The sequence below is a fragment of the Trichoderma evansii genome, assembly GCF_050947405.1.
Source record: "Trichoderma evansii strain SZMC 28006 chromosome Unknown GGI43scaffold_14, whole genome shotgun sequence".
NCBI classification, from domain to species: domain Eukaryota; kingdom Fungi; phylum Ascomycota; class Sordariomycetes; order Hypocreales; family Hypocreaceae; genus Trichoderma; species Trichoderma evansii.
The window spans coordinates 683,968-707,662 of NW_028145192.1; the positions used below are offsets into that span (position 1 = coordinate 683,968).

Below are 23,695 nucleotides of genomic sequence, written 5' to 3' on the forward strand. Positions count from 1 at the left end.
GGAATTCCTCATAGACTGTCCGATACAATCGTTACAAGCCCATGTTTCGCTTTATAAATTTTATTTATCCGCCATCAAAGCTGGCCCCCGGGGCGATGCACTAATGATAATAAATGAAGAAAAGAATAAAAAAATTTTTGGGGTTGCCTGGTATGAAAGAAGAGTAATGACATAAAGGAAATGGATGAGGGCGTGTGAGTAAAAAAGATACACGCCCGGTGGCTCGTAAAAAGAAATATGAGAAAGGGAATAGTAAAAAAAAAAAAAAAAAAATAGACAAGAATAGATCAGTCAGAAACGTAAAAAAAAGGTCGTTCCATCATGCACCCTCGAGCACTACGCGCGAGCTCTTCCGATAACCACTCTGCCCAAGATTACCCTCTTCTTCTGGGTGTACCAACTGCGGCGTCGCGGTTCTCGTCTCGACCATCCGCTTGTTCTTTGCTGGCTTGATCAAGGCGGCCGCTTCCGCCGCAGCCTCTCCCGGCACCCTCTTTGAGGCGGAACGCATCAAAGGCACCACAATGTTACGCTGCTGCCTTGAGACGCTAATTTGACGAGCAATAGATATTTCCACAGCCTCGTACAGGGCTCTTTCGACCTCTTCTTCGTCGGCGTTGGTACGAATGGACGCTATGGACTTTGAATGCTGGTGTTTCGGAGGCGCAACTCTCTGGGATGGGGAAGCTTTTTGGGTTGGTGAAACTTTTTGGGTTGGTGAAACTTTTTGGGTTGGTGAAACTTTTTGAGACGGTGAAACTTTTTGGGATGGTGAAACTCTTTGTGATGGTGATACCCTTTGAGATGGTGGCTGTTTGGGCTCTGCTGTGCGATTCAGTGGTTGTGGTTGAGGTGGCGGCCCAGATGGTTTCTTCAGAATTGATCGAGGCTGTACTGGTGCAGCTATGACAACTGGTGCAGTTATGGAAGCAGGAGATTCAGATAGCTGTCCAGCGACTTTTGGTATGGAGGCCTCTGATGATGTCGATTCTTTACGGTGGAACTTGGAAACCAGTCTCTCGCGTCGCTCTGGTGTCATTTGACTATCTGCGGGTAATGGTTCTTCAAGAGAAGGATTGGAAACGGAAGTGGTCCTTTTCCTTAATCCTTTTGATTGCTTGTACATGGCTGGAGTCGGAAAGTTGACCATTGCGGGAGAGGTGTTGGATCGCATGCGTGAAGAGACTCTTGGGGGAGGATTGTTTGTGGGCGCTTGATCTTGGGGGAAGAGAGAAAATCCGGGTGAGCTTTTCGGCAGAGGTGAAGTCGATCGCCGTACCGGTACCACTATCTCGACAGGAATAGAGGGATCTCGGAAATCCTCGGCAGCGGGTACCTTTAGCTTGTCCAGCTTGACCTGTCGTCGGACTGACAACTGTGGTTTTAGCGGTGACAATACTGTTTGTGATTCTTGAGTCTGAACCGATTCCTTTGATGGCTTCCGCGATTGCTCTGGGATTTGCTCAGGCTGAGATTGCTGTGTTTCTTCAGGCTTCCGCGACTCTTGTGGCTTCTCAGCCTGCTCTGGTTTCGGCGATGGCAGGGGCTGCCAGGACTGCTGAGCTTGTTGTAAGAAATATTGATATTCAGAGGGTTGCTTCTTCAGAATGGTTCCAAACATGACGCTGAACCGTTCCATCTGAGTTGTTGGAATTTCAACCTCCAGAAGCTTTGAAGGTTGGAATTGAGGCTGTGGTGGAACTGGGGGGATACGCGTCGGTGCTAAAAAATCTCGTTGGTTTGGTAACGCAGAAATATCTTTGGGCGGAGATCTTGATATGCTGCTCGAGCTGTCTTTGCGCAATACGGGCCCTGTGCCTCTGGCGTCGCTCTCTTTATCGCCCTTCTTCTTTCCACTCGCTAAGTCATCGCCATTGGGAAGATCCACCGTGCTTTTCCCGGCATCCGAGCCCAGCGATCGCGAGGTCGAGTTGTCTACCGGCTTGGCTCTTTTTGATTTCGTCCTACTAAAGGGATTCCACCTTTTTGACATTGATCTTGACACGCCGCTCGGATTAGGAGCTGGTTCCTGTGCAGGCCCCCCTGAAGTCACGGTCGTCAATGTTCCAGTCTGCCATGGCATATCAGCAGATCCAGGAGGATGACTTGGGCTTCCGAGCGCCATCCCGATCCCAGTGGGTGTCTCGTCTCCGCCTACTAATGATGGTGCCATTAGATACGAAGTTGGTGTGTTTCCAGGATTCGATGCTGGTGACGATACTTCGGTTCGAATCGGGATATGGTATTGCTTGTAGTTTCTCGGCTCCTTGGGTTTCGTACTCGCGGATCGATGGCTAGAGAAGGACGTTTTTGATTGTATACTGATCTGATCGGTAGACCTGCTAAATTCCAACTGATCACCCTGTCTAAGCCGTCCGGCGGCAGAATTGGCATCCAGGCCCGAAGAAAGATAAGGATTGTTGTTTTGGTTAGGGAGACTGGCAGTGCTCTCTGCCGCAACAGAGCTGAGAGACTGCGGCCCGTGAGCGTACTTGTAATCTCTGTGATCTGCCCATTTTTGCGGGCCCCCTTCTGATGCTGCATAAGTCGGCGTGCTATTGTGGGCAACCTCATATTCGGAGCCATCTTGGCTGTGCATGGGAGCGGCGTCAGCCCCTGTCTGTCCCTTGCTGAACCAGCCCATTGTTCAGCGTGCCCCGGACCTGTCTCTGCGAAAACGAGAACTGGCTTGGCCTGGAAAGATGTCGACCACAAGAGATCATGCGACGATTTTCCTTGTTGGCTCAGGCCACGGGGAGGATGTCTCTGATAAAAGATTGAAATGGCTAGGTAATACTGATATTAGCACCGTTCCAGTAGCGCGGACGTAGCGGATCGGCATAAAGACTGTGGCGTTTCGAAAGTAGTCTCAATCAATTCCATCTTACCTGTGTAGTACCTTTGTCCACCTTTAAGGACTCTGGGATTCTTAGTGGTGTCCTCCTTTGAGCCCTCTGGGGCATAGGAACGGCGCCATCTTAACCTGAGCGGCTTTGTTTGAAGCCCCATGTTTGCTGCAATGGGTCGGCGCAGAGGCCCCAGACCGCAGAGCTACTGTATGCATAATAATAGTAACGTATGAGTTCTCCGAAGCGGTGCCATGTTGATGCGTGTAAACGGCCGCAAAGAGACCTCACCGCTCCCCGAAGCGGGAATCCTGGGGCGGTCTTTGAACCACGATCATGGCCAGTCGCATTATGCGCGGCACGTCTAGCTGGCAAAGCTATGTTTGAGGTTGATGAGAGGGGTCGTCGTGGCCGGACGTTTAGGCGGCTTGATCCGCACCAGGATGACTAGCCAGGGACTAGCCAGGGTTTCCGGATTGGGCAAGCCTGAGAGAGCTGAATACACGAGGCCTGCAGTACAGAATGGTACCCAAGATGCAGTGTTGAACGATTAATACGGCAGCCTGGGGTTGCTGAGGAAATGAGCTTCCATGGGTAGCAGCCAATAGACGACAAGCTGAGCACTGCTGTCTGCCTACCTGGGTATATTTATATCGATTGTGGCCGGCATCACCGCCCTGGTAAATTTTGCCAGGCATAAAGGTACCGCCTAGCTGGTAGTTCAAAGTACATGTATCAATTACAGCCTCACACAACTTTGCTATCCAGAATACATGCACCTTATACAGACATGAAGCACGATCAACGTTATTATCAAACACAAGCTTCTGTTTGCCAAGCTGTGTCAAAAGACGAGCGACATGCTCAAACAAGTGTTCCAGAAAACCACAGGGAATAATTCCGGCCAGCCATCCCGCGCTGAGGCCGATCTAAGATCAAACCCTGTGGCCCCAACGACCCCTTATTAATTTCACATGGCGGGGTGCGACACACTAAGCCGGACTCCTGAAGACATGCTACCGCAGCCCTGTTGGTTGTTGGTTCGCCGTCTTAAGACACAGAGCCTTATTATTACACGGCTACTGGAGCGGTACTTTGCTCCGTTCGAAACAACTCAGGGCGGCGTTGCAGATTCTACGAGGCCCAAAGTGGATTGCAGAATCTCGGTTATCGTTAGCCACATCCAAAATGGCACTCTATCCAAGCAAGCGGCGTTTTCGCTTGCGCGCAAGCCGGAGAATTTTATTTCCTCAAAGGGCTCTCGTACCACACGCGCTGCATACCGACGATGGAATACTATGTTGGTTCGGTGTCGCCTTGTCCTTGCAATTTGCTGCTGACCTTGCCTGATTGTGTTGCCATGAGGACAGACACCCTCCACGTTTCAGCTATTCGGCAGACGAGGCTGCATTGCATCTATCATCCGTTCTCTGACAGATACCCCATTGTAAACCCCGTAGTTATCAAAGTCAGTCCCTATGGAGAGCCGTATTCTGTACTTTTTATAAAACTTTCTAGTGCCGCCGCCGAGCATACTGGTCCGGCGCCTAATGCAAGGCGCCGCACGTTAAGGCCGTTGTCCAACGGTATTGGAAGCCTTCTACGGCAGGAGACTAGTATGCGCGGAATGACGTAGTTGAGGCATGTGAAAGGGATGTATGTAGGAGGAGAATGCTTTGATAGAAGTATAAAAAGAGATATACTCTTAAACTTACAACTCACGACTCAAAAGATATATAAAATTCAGCCAGCTGATCCTCACTTTGGGACTGGTCTGTAAGAGAGCAGTAGTAAGCCAAAAACTAGCTATATATCTTCGGCATTATAGGGGTAATCCATACATGATTAGAATACTTGCATCGGCGAATTCCAGATTAATTGGCCCGGTAGACCATGCTATGGAAAAACTTCATATATAGAGGCATATGCAGAGAGCAATGCCTCGGATGTGACTTTAAACGTTAGTTATAAAGTTGTAACCTTTCGGGGACGGCTTGATGATCTGTATCTGGTCTAGCTGACGATCTCTTGCCTATCATTGCATCAGATAAAGCGCAAGGCAATATTAGGCAAAAATCGTCAAAAACTTGGGCCCCTGTCTGTTTGTAGCTAAAATGCAAAGAGAAGTACTGCAATTTCGGGATGACTTCCGACTAGCATCGACATGTTAATTCAGCCTGTGGTTCTACATCGAGTAAGAGTCGCTGCTGGCATCGGCACGATATCCTAGGGTGTTGGTGAGGCTATCTCGTCGATGATCGGTGATAAGTGAGCGATTCATGGTTCTTCACTTCGCCGAGCACGTGCATTTTAAAGGATGATCTGAACTTTGCCGAAAAATCAGCCACCATATGCAGCCAGCATTAGTTTGTGTGAACTTTTGGTTTTTTTGAAATTGAGCCTGAAATTACAGTCCTCAATGGCTCTTTACCTGCCGAGGAGGAAGAGAGGGATGAAGAGGAAGAGAGGAGGCAATGGGGTGAGCGATGGATCTATATGGATCACATGCTGCTGCAGAAAGTGAGAATCATTAGCAAGGCGTAAATTGTCATTTGTTGGCATTCCCACCAATATTTCACGAAGAAATTGCTTTTATTTCGCTATAGACATCAGTATAGATTGCCATCATCCTCTATTTGGACCAGGAAATTGCACGTCAAATATCGTCATTTTACCGCTTCCATAGCTGTCCCACTGCATCTCACAAAACACATATACAGCGGGAAATGGGGCCCCGCTGACGGGAACAGCTTTTGTTTCACGTCATCCAATCTCTGACTAATTTGTCAGTTATTTATAGCATTGCTGATGTCGTAGCAGACAAGTGCCGTGCACAGATGGATAAACGCAACATCAAGACTAAGATCTTGGTACGTAGTTATACGGAGAAGGAGTCTGAGGCATGACGCGACTTTGCCTCTTACACCGACAACTTCAGCTGGAGCCCTGGGAGAAGCTCGGTTAACTTTATCGCCCATGCTCCTAAACTTGGCTGATGCGTCTGGAGCAATGCTACCCAGCAATTTGGTGAACAGATGACGTAGGCGTAGAGGAAAAATTCGGCATCGCATATGATCCTACAGAAGAGCGTCGCCGCGTAGACAAAGTCTATGTCAAGTGGACCAGTTGGATTTTCGAGAAGTGGCCGAGACCACTGCCAATATTAATTACCTCTCTACATCAACTACGCTTTTTGAGATAGGGACCCCCTTAAACCGCGACCTGGGTTGAGAGAAAATCTCAGCCTCGAAATGAAGAGAGGCACTGCTGCTATATCAGAACGTAGTCGGTCAAGCTGCCGCTGTGGGCATCCCGGGACGGCATCCCTGAGTGGCGGGATCCAGATAGACAGAGTAATCTTGGTGCCTTGCTCGGAGATGCACACATAATGAGATGGGAGCTGTAGGCAGACGACTTTCAGATATATTGCTGCAAGGCAGAGAAATGAGAGAATGACAGCTTCATTTAATTTTGGCTCTCAGCTAGCGCCGCCCCCAGGCACTGCCAATATCACATGTACCCACGACAGCACAGCACATTCTTTAGACGCACATGTAGGCGCAGTAGACAATAAGCAGGCACCCGAAATCAGCATCAGGCACACCTGCGGCCCCTGGAATCTGGTCATTCTGCACTCCAGCCCCAGGGCTCCTATACCGCTCCTCCTATCTGCTGATACCCCGAGCACCACTGACCGACCCAGCAGAATGGCGGTAGGCTCCCCGTAGCGGCCCCGGTAGACCTCGATAGCACCACCAGAAGCTCTTATTTCTGGTGGGGTTTTGGGCCAAGTGTCGTGGTCTCCTCCCTCCCGCGAAAGGCCCGCGGCGGGGAACTTTGGGCGCGGATTGGTCAGTGGCGCTATTACGAGTAGCATGTTCGGCCTTTGGCTGGCATTTACGTTGACGGAAACGAGGGGCACAAAAGCTCTATCCACAGCCGCCCAAATAAACAACCCACTCCGCCATTTTCCTTTTGACTCTTCCCGTCGCGGAAACTTTTGCCTCTTCATCTCCTTTCTTCTCTTCTACATTTTTCTTTTCTTCGCAGCTCAGACTTTCTCGTCCGTCTCTACACAACACATACCGCCCATCATGTCCTGGCAAGGTCAGCGCTCCTCTCTTTCCCCTGATCCGTCCGATAACCCCACCTTGGATTCTGAGGAGGAAGAAGCACATAGAAGAAGGATTTGGGAGGCAAATAACAGCTACTGACATGTTTTCGTGATTCTAGCTTTCGTCGACACTAGGTACTTTGGCCTCCTTTTTTCGCGCTTCGATCGATAATCCGAGCCATCGAATACTGACTGAGAAACTATAGCTTGGTCGCTACCGGCCACATCACCAAGGGCGCCATTCTCAGCATCGCTGGTGACAGCGCCTGGGCCACTTCCCCTGACCTGACCGTACGGCGCCCCTTATCCATTATTGCCATTTCACCAACCTTGAGGCTATACGGTAGAACTAATGATGGAAACCAATCCAGATTGCTCCCGCTGAGATGAAGGCTATTTCCAGCATCGTTGCCAAGGACCAGGCTGCCATCGACAAGGCTTTCGCTGAGGGCCTCTACGTCGCCGGCCAGCGCTATGTCCTGACCAGAGTCGACGACGAAATCTACGCCCGAGCTGTATGTTACAGAAATTAACGAATTCGCTTCTCAAGTTATAAATCGGACAGCGTGCTAATATATATCGCTAGGGTCGTGATGGCGTTGCCATTACTGCTACCAAGTCCGCCATCGTTCTCGGCATCCACGGCGAGACCCAGGTTGCCGGAAACGCCTCTTCTGTCGTTGCCGCCCTCGGAGACCACCTCAAGAAGTCCGGCTACTAAATTAGACCAGCGGCGGGGTGGGCGCGCGATAAGGACCGCGTGAAAATGAAAAATGTCGAGCACTCGTGCCAGAAGACAGCGTTGGATGATATAGGTGGTATGGAGGAGTTTCCATGGGAATCTTTGCAAATTAACTAGCATGTTTGCTGGGAGAATAGAGACATCTTCTCAGCAGAGAAAAAAAATCAACCATTATTTTCAAGTCTCATCATAAAACGGTTGTGTTTTCACATGCAACTTTTCCCTCGAGCTATTTCTAAGTGATGTTTAATTACATAGCTACCTATATGGTAGATATGACCCAGCTGCTCTTCATATAGGCGTCCCACTAAAGCCTAGGCCGATACATAGTATGAGTATTCTACATAATTCAGCAGTTACTTTTACACCATCCAGGTTCCATACAGGCCGCAGTTCAGTTTTAACGCCAAAACACCGATGCCGCAGCTCGCGCGAGCCGTACTATTACTAACCCTTTCGGATTTTCGCTATCGCCCTTTGTCTCTTCTCGGATTCTTCAGTATTTTCAACATTCGATCAAGTAAATGATACAACGGCGGTTATCGTAGCGCAAACAAGCGCGCAGGTGGCTTAGACAGGCAGCTCAGCGTTGCGGCGCCCCAAGCCCATCCGATCTACAAGCATGCCGATATATGTTCCGATTACGGGCAAGCCTCGAGCGAATCCAGCAATCGTACCCAGGAAATCTCCGAATAATACGGCTATGCCGTACGCTTCTACTATGAAGCCGATGAATGTCCATTTTATCAGTATCAGCGTGAGACCCGCGAAGAATGCGGCTGTGCCTTTTGCTTTCTGTTTTCTGGCGAAGAAGAGGAATGTCTTTTGAGGACCGATGATGATTGTCAAACCGATGAGGAAGAGGATCTAGTTATCGTCAAAGAAAATAGGTCAGCTCGATCGTTCGATTCGCAAAGTGGGTGGAGAGAGGGGCATGTACATTTCCCATCGCAAGCCTAAGAGGAATAAAGTTAGCCAAACGAAAACAACATCAAGCGGGTTAGACAGATCGAAAACTCACATGGCGCGATCAAAGAATAGCATCACTCCACCGACGAGGAAGAGACCACCTGAAAGAAAGCGGTGCCGTTAGACCAAGCGCTCTCGAGCGTTGAAGCTCGTGATCAGGTCGCATACCTACCGCCAGAGCAGAAAACCACCCCAATCTCTGTAGAACGGGTCAGCACACTACATCTTCGACTATTAGACCAGGGACAAGCTGGCGGTACATACTCTGGTTATCCGACAGCCACATCGACATTTTTGCAGGCTAACAGAGAGTATTCCCCTCCTTAGAAGATAAAGTTTGACAGGTATATTCGGTTCCTGAAAGTATCGCGACGACGTGTTCCGTATTGAGAAGCGGCAGGACAAGTGGCGGCTCGGTAGGTTCGTTGTAAGGGTTAAAACTGAAGATCCAGATACGAGTCTCTAAAGATTAGGAGTTTGAAGCTTCCCTTGCTTTAGGAGGACACCATGGCGGAACGCGATTGGGGGGGTTTCCGCTCTCAGCTAACCGCGTATTGGGCTTAGCGCAAGGGTCTTTTGGAAGCCGGTACCTGCGCTGGGCTGCGATCCGCGACGTCATCTGGCAAATTATATGAGACGGGATATATATTGCTGGTGAAGAATAAATCAGTTATATTACGAGGAGATTTTGTTTACTTCCATGTATCTAGATACTGGAGCAGAAAGGATGCGTTGCTGGATAGACATCATCTTGGCCATCATTACTTATCTCATTACCCTGCATCCACTCCCGTAGTGTAACCAGAGAAAAACATGCAATGCTATACAGAAGAGTCTTGAGAGTATGTACGGGCAAACTAGTCGAAATTCTTGATGCTATTTGTTCAAGCTGTAGGTTCAGGCTCTGGTAAAATTTGCCAATACATTCTCACATATGTCGCGTTCAAATGGTGGACATGCTCACTTACAACCTTATCATAATCGTTACTCAATAGCAGCCTGACAGTCAATGCATGCTGCAGTAACCCGTCACGCACCCTGATAGCTAGGCCTCCAATAGATGTGAATCAGAGATATATTGTCGTTGAAGAGGAGTCATATCCAAGTGAACCCGGAGCTGAAGCTGCTAACAGACGTTTCTCAGTCGTTACCCCGTGATGCCAGGAGAGTAACTTTACCTGTAGGTCGCCGATAATTCGAGGCGCAGTCAGAAATTGACGTCTCTTCCCGTCGGTGAGCGGGATTAGAGGCCGCTCAGAATGGGGCACGATAATGAAATGATGGATGCCATTGGTTTATTGACCCGTGAACTCGCAGTAGCTGTAACGTACAAACTGCAACTCGCCAGAAACCAGCAGTCATGGCATCAATGAAATAACGTAATATTCATGCCTGATTAAAATGGAATCAAAAGCCCCCTTCTACTCAACTAACAAGGTTATCTGAGCTGGCGTCTATATAATCCTATAGCACCTATCGTCAAATCTTGAAACCTTTTCAAATATAACCACTTTACAAAAGATGATTTATAGTCTACTTTCAACTTATCATCTCCTATGGATATATTTGTGAGGCAGCCTGGGCACAGCTCCTCATCGGCTATGGCGACCGCCACAAAGCAATCCTAGATTATCTTGTCAGCGAATATCTCCCTGTTGCTGATCAATTTCTGCAATGCCGCATCAAACGCTATCGAAATTTCGGTCAGAGAACGAACAGTCCCACTAAAACGGCTCATCAGTATATCAAATCGTATTCCATAGCCGCCACAGGCAATCTCCTCTACATCCACGAAGCCCTTGACTAAATGATAGCAAAAAAAAAAAAAAAGAGCGAGAATATCTCCAAAGGGTCGCGAAACAAAAAATTCGGCTACGGCAGCAGTATATCGGCCAGGCCTGGTTAGGATCTCTTCTAACGCAGATCAGCTATGCCGCTGTTAATCTTCTTGCTTTATGGGAATAATTATGTACTGATTATGTCTAAACTCCCTTCCTCCTCCTCTTGCTCTTCTTCTCTCTGGCTATCGTATTTTTCTTATTTTTTCGACCGTTACGCTTATTGAGTTATCATATATTGATACAGAAACAAACATGGCTTCTACCAGTATTTATTGACAAGCCGTTTTTTTCTCAAAACCTTATGACCAGTATCAAAATGATCGACATTGGACATATGAGCTACCAAACAGAAAGAAGTAGGTCATTTCATCTGCTTTCGTCTATTTCTTCTAACTCAATTCTTTAGACTTACAACTGCTCACTTTATGATATTGACTCCTTTGTCAATATAACCACACGCTGCCATTATTACACCCCAGGCAACAGTCGACCCTTTGCCACCCAAGGGTGTCTCAGACCTTTAATACTCCAACCTTTGGGAGTGACTCTACGATATATACACCTGTTCTATCAGTTTATCACCCTTCAACATATGCAACATCAGCAACAGACGAAGATCCCACTTGACATCTCGCTTTCCAAGTGAGGTACACCACCTTCGGATGGCAGACAAAAAAGGTGTATTTATACAGCCAAGACAATGTCGCCACTACTTCGCCCAATACCTTTATGGACACTCTCGACGGTAAAATGTCAAACGAAGAAATTGCTGAGATGCCAAGGCGATATTTACAAGCTAAATCGCCCTCTAGCCCTGTGCTGGGACGGCTTGGGTTACTCATTCGGACCTATTTCCTTTATCCTTTTTATTGAAGATGCTCAGTTTATGGCGACCACTCCAGTCTCTTTACAGATTATACATAAAGTTGAAGCGCCTGGAAGGAGCTGTTGCGCCAACGCTTCAGAAAGGACCGTGGAGCCATTATGGCAGAAGCTGACCAATTGAAGCACTCCTTCGACACCGAAGATGAGCTCTCATTGCAAGAGTACCAGGATCGAAAGATCGGATTATACAACGAAGCAGGCGATATGGACGAGGACGCCATGGCCAGACGTCTCGTCATGGGCGTGGACCCCGCATTAGGCAAGCTTATAGACGTTGATCCAGACAATCTCACCATAGAACGCGTCAAACAACAGCTAGTTCAACGGGAATGGACTGCCCGACGGGATTGGCAGACTGGAAACCAATGTTTATTGTCGTCGGCGAAGCAGGGCTCGAGACTGCAAAAAGCTCATGACTTTTACTGCAATAACTGACTGTCAAAGGTCAGCCGCTACCTCAAGCGCTTCCGTGATGCAGCCGAAAGGAAATGGGTGTTTCTTTTTTTCTACTTTGATTATGGATTCGATGACCAGAGCCGGCATATTGCCAGCACATACATACGCTTAGCATATATACATGGCGTTCGCAACCAACCTAGGTATCCAACCCTCGATGGAGATGATAGCGGTCACTCCCCAAACAGAGCTCTGGGACGAACTCATTGAAGCAGCTGCCGTGTATGCACGACTTCTATCCGCGGGCCTACGTTCAGAAAGTGCTGACAATGAAATCCAGGAGAGAAAGATGCGAATAACGAGGCATTACAGGACGAATAATGTGACTATATACGGGTACCTGGGAACCGGCAACCGCCCAATGGCGAGAGCCATCGAGCGGCGCGATGGAATGCGACAGTTTACAGGCGGGCCGAATACCTCTATAAAGAAGGACAAATATTAGGGTCACCTTTGCTATCGCACGGTTCCTTCAAACTCAACTTGAAATGCAGCCTGTCATGGCCGATTCCAGCGCCAGCGGCCCTGTTGATGATGTTTATACGACGATAACTACTGCAATGATGTCCGGGGCCATCCTAGCGAGGAGTTTTCCGAGGATGCCTCGGGGCCAGATATCACTGACAACAACGCGTCCAATTTGCTCAGCCAAGACTCCGCTGAGTTAACTTCGACTGTAACCCAGAAGCGCCTCATATTACTGTTGTGCACTCAATATGTCTACAGGGCTCAGAAGTTCCATCAAAGTGGTGTTGAATAGCATTTCTAAACCCCCCTTTTTTCTTGTCTGGTTGCTTCAATTCATTATCAATTCATATTCGGCCTATCTCAGTTTATCGACCATTACTCTGCTCGCTTCCTCTTCAAGGGACACATACATACGAAGGAGAGGGCTAACAATAGAGTTGCTGGCCAAATTAGCGATTGTTCTACAGGCGCAAAGCAGACTGTGGAGGATCGGACAGGCTCATGGTGTAAGGTGGATCATCCTCTATGCTCACCACACTTTTGATGGGTATATCGAAGACAGAAACTAGAGAAGTATGCCACCACTTTTGCCACTGAGATCTCCACACGGAAGCGCATATATCGAGACCCAAAAGGGGCTGTCACATGGAACGCCGACGTCAGACTGTGAAGGCCAGTAGAGCACGATGGCTCATCCGCCGGGCGTTGACTGAGGATCGCAAGATGATAAAAAGGACTCTTCATTCTCGCCCAGCAGGGCCGCCGAATAGCTCGCAGCCTCAACGCCCACAAAAAGGGCCAGCACCGTGGCCGCTCCCCCCCAAGCTCTGTACGACGAGATATGCCGGCTCCTCCACTCGGGCGGAAACTGGGAGGCTGCGAAAAGATCGGCCCCGAAAAGATCGGCCCACGATCTTTTCAGCGCCGTAATGGAAATTGCAGTTTAGGAGATTATCGGGCCTTTGTTGACCTAAAGAAGCCAGGAGCGGTACTTGGGCGAAAATGGCCCGTTTATCCTGACTTTGAAATTGTGATAGATCAGCTGCAAAAAATTCAAGATGGAGGAGATGCCGAGGTTTCGTTGCTAACACTCGACACCGATGTTCATCTCGGCTTTGTCTTCTTGATGACTCTGACCACAAATCTTCCTCTAATAGCCAAGCAAGCATCCAGGCAGTCCAGTAAGGTGAACAGGTCTCCACCACTAAATGACGGAGGCGAAAGTAAAGAAGAAGGGGTATCAGAGGAAGGAGAAGAATTCAGTGGCTCAGGTGAATCTTTTGAGTCCTACGAAATCATGGACTATAAATACGAAGATGGTGAAGAATTCTCGCCTCAGGGTCATCGTATCTCTAGGCAATTCTATGATTCCGACTGCTCAGTCCATGATGGCCACGGCCCGCTGCACGAGTGATTCTCGCTCTTCCGGCCCTGGAATCCCCCACTCGGATTAGAAAGCGAGAATGACGATTCCAACACACACGGGAGCGGTAACTAGTCAATCATCGACAGCAATAAAATTACAAGATTTTACAAAACAAAAACAAGGAACAAAATATAAAAATAGCCAATTCAGAATCAGGTCGTCGCCCAGCCTTTGTCGTCAGTACCAGTATATAGTATATGGACCCGACACCTGCAAACCGCCGCAGAAGCTGAACTCTACCTGGCTATAGGAACTGGACAAGATATCAGAGATGGCATATTTTTAAAATTATGGATAGCTGATGGACAACGGAAATGTTTCATTCGCCTTTTGGTCCAAGACCCTATCGGTATAGGAAACATTTGTAGCAAATTTACTTTGCAAAAATGTCATCGGAAGGGCAACCTGAGAGCCGTGGGCCCCGGAGAGGTACTAGAAAGCTACCCGACGAGTATTCGAACCACCCGAGCGCGAGATGGCCTATACAGGGGACTGGTGAGGATCTTGAGTCATAAACATCCAACCTACATGATCACTGGGCTAAAACTTGGCGAGGGGAAGAATCAATTTCCCGGAGGAAGTCAAAAGGGCAAGCTGTCAAATGGCATCAATGCAAGATAGCCATAACTGCCTTGCGTTTCAGAGGCAACCTGGCTAAGCTGTAATTTGGCACGATTCAGGAGCCAAGCTACAATTTAGCAATGGAATTGAGTACAGAAGAGGACACGCTTGTCGCTTACAAGCTACGTCAACTCGAGGAAAACCATAAGCGCGTTTGTCGTCGAGATCTCCAAGAGGGCATACTCCCTGCTTCCAACAATGATTCACGGCTCGTTGGGAAATAGGTCCAAGAGACCATCCAATCTACAAGTACAAGGGATCTTGATTCATAGAAAATTTCAACAAAGGGCGAGTCTCGTCCGGCTTGAGGCCTTTGGACCACGGTTTTGAGAAGAGCAGCTCCTCATTTGCTTTATTACTAGACACGTCTTTACATACCTATGCACAGTAGAAGGCGTGCGCAGCTCTGTAATCTTTGCTTGAAATTGATGTTTCTTTTTGGGAGGACCTAGCAAATCCGATATTAAAAAGACAAGAGCGATATCTCCGAAGCATTTATCTTCCGACTCGAGAGACCAACGCGATGTACAGTACAGAGGGCGATCCTTGCCGATTCGGCGATGGAACTCCCTCATTGTTCATACCCACTCACCCTGTTCACATAGCGCTTAGTCAAGATGTGCCAACACTCGCATGATAGTAAAGCGTCCAGACTCACAGCTCGTCAACACTGAAGCTGGCCGAGATAAGGACTCGGCAGTGTTCTGGTATACATGTCGGCATTCGCCTTTATCTAGGAATAAGAAAGAAGCTGCCCAATAAGCAGCGCATGGAACAAGTTGGAGTCTTGGCTGTCGAGTAACGGACTCTACAATGATTAGGTATAACAAAAGCTATTTACTTTACGCAACATTTGGAAAGACGCCATTTCGTATAACGAGATTCGTTCAAGGCGACTCGTTTTAGCTACTGGATACAAATTTCCCATGGCGTATATTACACATCTAAGACATTTTTATAGAGGCCGTACATAAAACAAATCTTATTTTTTTACACAGCAGTTTCCATCCTTAACCACTTCATCAGCCAAATTCTTCATCTCACAACTAGCGGGCTCGGGCTCTAGCTCGCCAAAGTCTTTAGCCAGAGCATCGCAAAGCGTGGCTAGGCCAATATCTTTGTCAGATAGGCCCTTGGGCACATGTGTAGTCCAGCGGATGAATGTTGTGCTGTAGACCTACAGATACGAATTCAATTAACCCTTTTCCTCATTTTTGTTCATTCCGTATCGGAAAATCGTGTTTATACTTACGTTTGACCACTCAGGGTGGTGATTCCAGATCTTGCACTGCAGAGAAACAGCCGTCATAAAATCCTGCGCATTTTCTCTCATCAGCCATTGCCTTATATCATGACATACACATAGGCTAACTTCATATTATTTATACATACCCACGTCTTTGTAAAGTTTTTAAACTTGAAACTGCGCTCCAAGGCCTCCCCATCAGACGTCAACGTCCACTTTCCGCCATTCGATACAAGCAGAGGCTCAAGCTTGGCGGGGCTTTGGGAAGACATGAATCTAGGAAATCTAGTGCCAGAGCTAGACAATAAATTATTTCTGTAGGATAGAAGTAGAGATGGTGTTCTTAAACGCGACATTGCTCTTTACTATAAAAGTGGATGAAGAATGCTGATTTCTTTCTTGAAGCTGTTCACAATGAAGCTTTGATAACTTGGCCAATAGCTGGAAATTGGATTACATAACAAATGCGCCGCTCTAGGGTATCATCTATCATCTATAATCGAGTTACATGTATCCAACAAGAGACGCTTCAACTACCATCATTCAAACTTATACAATAGTTTTCTTACATCAGATTTTTGATCAATTAGCTTTTCATTTCTCACTTCAGTCTTTCATCTTTAATGGAGAGCCGGTCATTGAACACCGCTTATTGAATCCCCCGCATCAAAGATCCCGTCTTCTTGCGGGACTCGGTGCTTGTACCCGCCTCCACATCAGCTATTGCTAGGTTGCTAATCCTCGTTTCAAAGATCTTTTGTTGGATTGCATTTAGCCAAGATCCTTTTTCGGCAAGTGAGCGTTCGCGTAGGTCGTATCTGCGCAGGTCGTACCAGCGCGAAGCGTATCGGCATGTCATTTGTGATTCCCCCTCTTAGGATCGCCCCAGCCACTCAATTGATGGTTGAGTTTGGGATCCCTAACCGTGAAGTGAGCAGCTATAAAGAGAGAGTTTCCAACCCATGACTTCAAAACCATCCTTTGCCCCTGTATATCTATCAGCCCATTGACAACTAATTCGCCGAGTCGCAATCTAGCTGTTGGCCACCCTTAATCCGAAATTGTTGTAATCACCCCTTTCAGTCGTCGATATGCGTATCCCTATCCAGCGCCTGCCCCCGACGCATATTGCCTCAGAGCATCCAGTTGGAGACAGCGAGACAATTACTCTCATCTTAGCGACACTGCTGATCCCAGGCCGTGGAGAACCTATTCGCAATGGAGTGCTGGCTATTAAAGGCAGCAAAATCGACTGGGTTGGCTCACTTCTCGACATACCGGCCAAGTATAAGGGCATTACACCAAGGCATGTTCCAGTCCTGATGCCAGGCTTATGGGACTGCCACGTTCACTTCATGGGACTGGATCTTGTCGGCGCAGTAGGCGGTGCCAGCAGTACATATCTTCCTGGTTTCAACGCGTTAGCTGGCGCCATCACGGTAGAAGACCTGAAGATGACGCTGATGGCGGGCTACACATCGGTGCGAGAGCTCGGTGGCTATGGATGCGATCTCTGGCCTGGCGTGCAGAATGGCCCTCTGATCGGTCCCAATATCTACTCAGCAGTTGCTCCGTTATCCATCACTGGCGGCCATGGAGATGAACACTCCGCGCCGATTCAGACTGTCATGGAGGCTATGAACTGCGGCGGCTCTCCTATAGGCGTATGCGATGGCGTCGACGACTGTACCAAGACGGTTCGAAAGATGATACGGCGAGGCGCTCGCTGCATCAAAGTCTGTTCCAGCGGAGGTGTCCTCAGTCTCAACGACAACCCAGAAGATCGCCAGTTCTCAGATGCAGAGCTCAAAGCTATAGTGGACGAGGCAGCGCGGAGTGGACGAGCTGTAGCAGCTCATGCTATAGGCAAGGCTGGCATCTTAGCCGCGCTCCGAGCCGGCGTCAAGTCGATTGAGCACGGCATGTACATGGACGAAGAAGTGGCTGACCTTATACTGGAAAAAGATGCCATCTTCGTCGGTACGCAGCACATTGTTCGGACCATAGCGAGAGATTACGTCGACGACCTGCCTCCTCCGGTCAAACAGAAGCTGCTTACTGTCAGTCAGAAGGCCAATGATTCATACAAATTGGCCATCAAGAAAGGCATCAAGATCGCTCTGGGAACCGATATGCTTAGTAGTGCTAGGACATCTGCCCTCTCACATGGCAATAATGCCAAAGAGATCACGTATGCAGTAGAACTGGGCATGTCGCCTCTTCAGGCCATCGAATGCGCAACGGCAAACGGCCCAGAGACGCTGGGAGGCATGGCACCCCTGAGCGGCCAGCTCAAAGTCGGGTACGACGCCGATATAATTGCCGTTGCCTTAAATCCGCTAGACGACATCCGCGTTTTGACGGATCCCAGTAACATCACGCACGTATGGAAGGGTGGAAAATTATTTAAGAGCCAGCCGAGAATACCGACCCAAGCGAACCTCTCTTATTAGTCGCTGGAGTCTCTGGATCAGCGATCACTCTGTTACATATGTACATGAGTCATCTGGAAGCATGAGGTACATGTAGGTAGACAGACACCTGTCGCCATGTAATTGGATATAAAGATGCAAATACGTATCAGCAACGTCTTGCATACACACTCGTACGAGAAATTATTAGATGGATAACAGGTCAATAAACGATAGCTACATGTCAAACACTGGAGCCGCTGTCTGCTCCAGCAATACGCCTTACCCTACCTAGTAGCCTGGGGTTTGAAGGCCGCCACGTGCGATTGACTGGGGAGGGATCCACGCATAAATGTCACGGAGTCGCTCTGCTGAATCTTCCGCCGAGTGCTACGCATGCATATGTAATACTGCAAGTAGTAAGACTCTCGTAAGTAGTCGCTCCTTGACCCTTGGTCAATATCGCTGGGATATCAGTCCATATCGAGCTGTGCGAGGAAAGATCCGGCAAAACGGGATTCATCGAGGGGTCAATGCCTGGAAACGATGCTCATTCTCCGTCGAATCATGCTTGAATAGCCTAATGCGACTCTGTAATCAAAGACTTACTCGTGCTAAGGAGCTATGTAATCAAAATGGGTAAATTTGGTCATCTTTTTATCTCCTACGGACATTTGTTGAGCTGACTACAGGCATGACCCCGAATCCTTTGCAGAGAATATTGAATGTTGCAGCCCCCAGTACTACATACAGTACCTACAAATATGCAAATTTAACCTTATTAAAGCGTATATGGTAGGGACTTTCTTCTTCTTCTTCTTCTCCCTCTCACTTTAGTGGACAGAGGCGCGACGATTCAGCCTCGGCTTTGCACAAGTCGCCTCGTAAAAAGCATGTTAATCACTGATGTCGCTACCAAGAAAAACAATTGTACTGTACAGTAGACCTCCAAGTGCTACAGGCCTGAGTAATGGCGGCTGGCTTACTACTGCTGCTAGTATAATGAACCCCAGTCAGGGCGATTGATTGGCAGTCAATAAGTCTCCGGCGCTGTTATACTTAGTCTGGCGTCTGGAGTAGTAATCATGTCACTAACTGCGGTTAGCCGTCCATGTATAACCCAAATACGAAGGGTATTACGCCGCACAGGCCGCAGAGTCAAGTCATAAAGTTGAATTAGTGATCAAGGGCGCGTTCGATTCTGAACTCTTTTGGTGTTAGTGCGCGCTGGCTGGGGAGGTGAATACGTAAGCGGCAAGGCGAGAGACTGCGTTTCTGACATGATGGACTGACCAGACGGCTCAGAGTGCTTGTCTGCTTGATTTTTGACCAGGAGGAAAAGGGTGAGGAGCCCGGTACGTAATATCTTTGTTCGTATGCCTAGCACGGCCATGTATGTGTCCATGTATGTACGGGGTGGGCAGGCCGGCAGTCTGCTGCTCATTCGGAAATAAGCCCCTCATTCCAGCTTGTGGCCGCAAAAAGCGCGAACCTATGCCACCAACCAGAGGCCATGGGCAAAGAAATTGGAAGAAGGCTGCGCGCCGTGCAAGAGTGGCTGGATATGCACTGTATACGCCGCAGTGCATCGACGCTGTATTTCGACGTCTAGTACCAGCAACCTGATGAGATGTCGCTGCACTAGCGTTGAGATAGGTCGCAAGTACGCATGGTGGACCATTTGCTCTTTCTGGAATGCAAGGGCGGGGAGAAGCACATTTTTTCTCTCCTCAATTATCCGAGTATTGGAAGGGATCCCACTCCTTATTCAGAGTGACTAATCAGACCATCCCGGATGGAGCCAATGTTGACGGTGCTGACAAACCCGGGATTTCATCGCGCGCTGTGGTCGTGCCAAATTGGTAGCTGCACTCCGCCAGAGGGGCTTTTGATGCCGAGTCTGGAGTAGCCCGAGGCTCCCGCCAAGTGGGAAAACAAAACAAATGACTAGGTAGACAGACACGCTGTGCAGAGGACGCGAATGTTTACGAATGGCCGTTTCTGTGGCACTAAGGATACCCTAGCCTGCAGCTCAGATGCAAAAGAGAGGGACCCTAGGCCGAATATACACACATCACGGTCTATAAGATGTAAACTCTGTAGGAAAGGCTAATTTAGACACTCTGAGATAGGGAATATATCCTTGATTCCATAGCATGGCGCAATTTCCTGAGCAAAGATTCGATGACTATTAAGTAAATCCATCTCGTTAGAGACATGTCAGCGTATCGCGGCGTATATGGATGGCTGTTGTATGTACGGAGCACAGTATGGGATGCTAGTATATCTCGATGGCTCCGCTTTTATGTGCGTTGAATGCCAAGGTAGCACTACTGAACTGAGCTGCTAATAGCAGAATCTATCCGAAGTCGTATGCCAATTGGAGAAATACGTCGACTTGCAATACTATTGCCATCTGATATTCGTTACGGCGCAAATAGTAGCACCGCAGCGGATGGCTTACGGAATCCGCTCGGCAAATCCTTCACTACTGGTACTGTAGAATCCAGCCAGATAGAGTACTGTACTTGTTGGACACATGGAAGGGCTCGGTAAGCATCCGATTGAGGCAGTAGTCGCGCCTCTTCAAGGTTTCTGTGCTAGAGCAGTACAGACCGGTACTTGACATGACCTTAATCATGACGAAGAGCAGACTTGCGCAGACTTTTATTTGGCGGTAGCAAGGGTGGCGCGGTACTTGACAAGCTGTGGCAGCTCTATAGCCAGACCGAGTACCATGGAGTGAGGCTCAAAGTACATCAAGTACATCGGGGTCCTCGCCTCTTCCCTCACGCGAGCATGGCGGTGCCTCGCCATCTGCTTTCAGACAGCTGCAGCTCTCCAAATTAACGCTTCGGTTCTCCGGACATTCGATGCTCTGGATGCCTTGCCTAGCTCCAGTTAATTACCCAAGCCTTTCCGCGTCCCGGAATCCGATCAGTCATCAGCGAGCCCCATACTGCATCCCACACTTTAGGGGGAGCACGAGGGTAGCCGGAAAAACGCCTAGGCACCAAAAGCAATGGTAAAAAAAAAGAGAGAGAGAGAACAAAAGATAAACAAGCTAGATTAAAAAAAAAGGAAAAAAAAAAATACTCAGACTCGAAAGGGTAAAAAGTAGAGGCCCGAAAAGTACCCATCTCAGCCATACTGTACGGCGCACCGTGTACATGCACGCCAGCCACGCCATTTTCGCTCCCAATCCCGCCACGCCCGCTGCGTTACATAATCCCGTCGCATCCAGCCTTTGGGGAAAGCGTTCTTGCGCCTGTGATTTTCCCTGTTTCACGTCAGCAAATTGTGTGTAGTCATCAAAAAAAATCCGACAGAACGAAGCTCAACCCATCAGCTAGCTAACGACCACCATCGCTCGCCGCTGGTATTTAGAGCTGGAGAGTCCCGGATGCTGAGTCAGAATCCCCAAGCAATGCAGCAGAGCTCTCCTGCCAACGGCGCAAACACGCAAGGTACGTTTCTGTGCTGACTTTCAATCTTTGTCTTGTTTCGTATCTTTTCCACTTCTCTTTTTTTTTCAAATACTACTTTGGATTACATATTTTCCTCTGTTACCTCAGCCTTGCCTTACCTTATCCCTGAGCCTTGGCCGTGCCGTGCTTTGCGTTGCTGCAGCTCTGCCGTCGCCATCATCATCAGCATAATCCATTGCCGTCATCCATCACCACCATCACCACCTCTCTGTCTCTGTCTTGGACAATCTTTTTTGCTTCAGGCCTGCCGCCTCTACCTATACGCCTTGCAGAAGCTCCAGCCAGCCTTCTCTTACACATCCAAGCATTTTTATCCGAGATTGGTAATTACCATTGCATCTCATAGACGCCTGTTGGCGCGCGCCTCGGAACGCCGACGGTCCGTATAACTCCTGGACTTTTGCTTGAGGATCGACAGCAGCATTCACAATTTCCCTACACTATATCGCATTGTACCTTTGCTTATTCCTTATTTTTCCCTTTGTCATTTTTTCTCTCGCTCAAGTCACGCGTGCATCCACACTTGCCTCTTTTCGTCTTCTTGCACTCGTTGTTGATCCTCGCGATCTTCTCTCAAAAGGCTAGCCCCGGCTAACATAAGCTCTGCTCCCTCGACAGAACAGCACTTGCGCGCACAGCTTGAACTCCTCCAGAACCACGATCCTGCTCCAGCGTCCGCCTCGCCCAATCCGAGCGCGCGCGACCCTCGAGGCCCTCCATCGCGGCCGCCGAATGGATACGACGTCCTGGCAGCAACATCGCAAGACGTCGCCCGCCCTGTACTCGCCAAGCTAGACGCTGAAGCGCACATCCACCCTGATCTTCGAGCCTCCGTCGGCCACGCGCCCTCTCCTAATATGATGCCCATGGGCCCTCCTCCGGGGCATAGCCCTGTTGCAGCCGGTCCCGGCCCTTCAGCCGTGCCGCTGGCCCCCGCGCCGCCTCAGCAAATGGCCATGGACGATGCCAACTCCAACGATGGCCGCAAGGCGAAGCGCGAGCTGTCGCAGTCCAAGCGCGCCGCTCAGAACAGAGCCGCACAGGTGAGCTTTTCCTGTTCCTGCCTTCAATTGTTTTTTTCCCCGCCATTTTCCATACCTACCTCCCAGAATAAGGCTGTAGGGCTGTTGGTGGTTGCTGGGCAATACCGTGTTTGTCAGCAAACAGACCGCGCCGGCATCGCCCGGATTCTTTCGCAACACTTGCGTCAAGCCATTGCGCCATGCCATCTTCTTCTAAGAAAGACAGGCTATTGGCACATGCGTGGGCTTATCTCGAAACATGTTTAATTCATATCAATGGTGATCTAATGCTAACCAAATATTTCCCCGCAGAGAGCCTTCCGACAGCGCAAGGAGGGTTATATTAAGAAGCTCGAGCAGCAAGTTCGTGAGCTTGCCGAACTAGAGCACTCCTACAAGTCAATGCAATCTGAGAACTATGCTCTCCGAGAATATGTGATCCACCTGCAGTCCCGACTTCTTGACACCCAGGGCGAATTCCCCCCGCCCCCTCCAAACGTCAATCTTTCGCAGCCTTCATCTGCTGCTCCTCCTCCGCCACCCACTATCCCCGAGCAGCACCACCAACCGCACCAGCAACAGCATCAACACCAAGCTCCTCCGCCGCAACAGCCTCCTAACAGCAGCAATTCCGGTGTGGGCACCCCTCTCGAGGCCGTGGCGCAGGCCGTCGCGGGACTGACCGCCCAGGAACAAATGGTCGAGCGATCGCAGACCTACCCCAGCCCGCCATTCAAGTCTGATCAACCAGGCGAGCGAGATGGCAACCCCCACCCAGCTTCGGAGGACCTGAGCAGGCAATTGAATCCTGAAGAGCGACCAGCTCAAGCTTAGGGGGCCTGTTATGGATTGTCAGAGTGGGATTTTCCCCATGACCTAGATTTCCGGAATTGTTTTTTTTAACGGGTGGCGTTGAGGGATCTCATTGCGTTAAACGTGTGTGCATGTGCATAATTATAATTATGCACATCTTTCGCCTGTCTTTTATTTGCCTATTCCCTTTATTGTTTCCCTTTATCGCCTTTCTCATTTAGTCATGGAAAGGGGGTTAAATCGATGGTGGGCGTTACGGAAGGAGGGCCTTTTTTGTGTCTAGTATGACTTTGAATCTCTTTTTGGTGTCCATGTGTCTTTGATTCTCCTTTTACTTTTCTTGGGCT

At 48.9% G+C, this 23,695-nt stretch overlaps 9 protein-coding genes across 9 annotated transcripts; 6 read left to right on the forward strand and 3 right to left on the reverse strand.

Annotated features, from left to right (window-relative positions):
- Positions 1-40: 40 nt before the first annotated feature.
- On the reverse strand, positions 41-2,882 carry GGI43DRAFT_91465 (uncharacterized protein). Its single transcript, XM_083210508.1, has one exon. The coding sequence runs from the start codon at positions 2,642-2,644 to the stop codon at positions 320-322; it is 2,325 nt and encodes a 774-aa protein (XP_083059271.1). The 5' UTR covers positions 2,645-2,882; the 3' UTR covers positions 41-319.
- Positions 2,883-6,940: 4,058 nt separating this feature from the next.
- Positions 6,941-7,681, forward strand: GGI43DRAFT_385195 (profilin; the record flags this gene model as incomplete). The annotated part of the gene is made up of 5 exons (XM_083203615.1): positions 6,941-6,953; positions 7,080-7,095; positions 7,167-7,251; positions 7,332-7,475; positions 7,547-7,681. The coding sequence occupies 5 exons, from the start codon at positions 6,941-6,943 to the stop codon at positions 7,679-7,681; spliced, it is 393 nt and encodes a 130-aa protein (XP_083059272.1).
- A 591-nt stretch (positions 7,682-8,272) lies between these two features.
- On the reverse strand, positions 8,273-8,963 carry GGI43DRAFT_385196 (Got1/Sft2-like family-domain-containing protein; the record flags this gene model as incomplete). The annotated part of the gene is made up of 5 exons (XM_083203616.1): positions 8,273-8,569; positions 8,643-8,658; positions 8,724-8,772; positions 8,844-8,870; positions 8,936-8,963. The coding sequence occupies 5 exons, from the start codon at positions 8,961-8,963 to the stop codon at positions 8,273-8,275; spliced, it is 417 nt and encodes a 138-aa protein (XP_083059273.1).
- Positions 8,964-11,496: 2,533 nt separating this feature from the next.
- Positions 11,497-12,076, forward strand: GGI43DRAFT_428504 (uncharacterized protein; the record flags this gene model as incomplete). Its single annotated transcript, XM_083208970.1, has 1 exon — positions 11,497-12,076. The coding sequence occupies one exon, from the start codon at positions 11,497-11,499 to the stop codon at positions 11,830-11,832; it is 336 nt and encodes a 111-aa protein (XP_083059274.1). The 3' UTR covers positions 11,833-12,076.
- Positions 12,077-12,272: 196 nt separating this feature from the next.
- GGI43DRAFT_408908 (uncharacterized protein) lies at positions 12,273-13,110 on the forward strand. The gene has a single exon (XM_083206418.1). It carries the CDS (start codon positions 12,570-12,572, stop codon positions 12,888-12,890), a length of 321 nt encoding a protein of 106 aa, XP_083059275.1. The 5' UTR covers positions 12,273-12,569; the 3' UTR covers positions 12,891-13,110.
- Positions 13,088-13,966, forward strand: GGI43DRAFT_408909 (uncharacterized protein). Its single transcript, XM_083206419.1, has one exon. It carries the CDS (start codon positions 13,163-13,165, stop codon positions 13,733-13,735), a length of 573 nt encoding a protein of 190 aa, XP_083059276.1. The 5' UTR covers positions 13,088-13,162; the 3' UTR covers positions 13,736-13,966.
- A 1,384-nt stretch (positions 13,967-15,350) lies between these two features.
- Positions 15,351-15,886, reverse strand: GGI43DRAFT_385199 (4a-hydroxytetrahydrobiopterin dehydratase; the record flags this gene model as incomplete). The annotated part of the gene is made up of 3 exons (XM_083203617.1): positions 15,351-15,545; positions 15,621-15,683; positions 15,761-15,886. 3 exons carry the CDS (start codon positions 15,884-15,886, stop codon positions 15,351-15,353), a joined length of 384 nt encoding a protein of 127 aa, XP_083059277.1.
- A 585-nt stretch (positions 15,887-16,471) lies between these two features.
- On the forward strand, positions 16,472-18,222 carry GGI43DRAFT_91835 (metal-dependent hydrolase family protein). The gene is made up of 2 exons (XM_083210512.1): positions 16,472-16,544; positions 16,652-18,222. Exon 2 carries the CDS (start codon positions 16,706-16,708, stop codon positions 18,065-18,067), a length of 1,362 nt encoding a protein of 453 aa, XP_083059278.1. The 5' UTR covers positions 16,472-16,544; positions 16,652-16,705; the 3' UTR covers positions 18,068-18,222.
- Positions 18,223-21,273: 3,051 nt separating this feature from the next.
- GGI43DRAFT_408924 (uncharacterized protein) lies at positions 21,274-23,504 on the forward strand. Its single transcript, XM_083206420.1, has 3 exons — positions 21,274-21,492; positions 22,132-22,556; positions 22,848-23,504. Exons 1-3 carry the CDS (start codon positions 21,429-21,431, stop codon positions 23,367-23,369), a joined length of 1,011 nt encoding a protein of 336 aa, XP_083059279.1. The 5' UTR covers positions 21,274-21,428; the 3' UTR covers positions 23,370-23,504.
- The last annotated feature ends 191 nt before the right edge of the window (positions 23,505-23,695 follow it).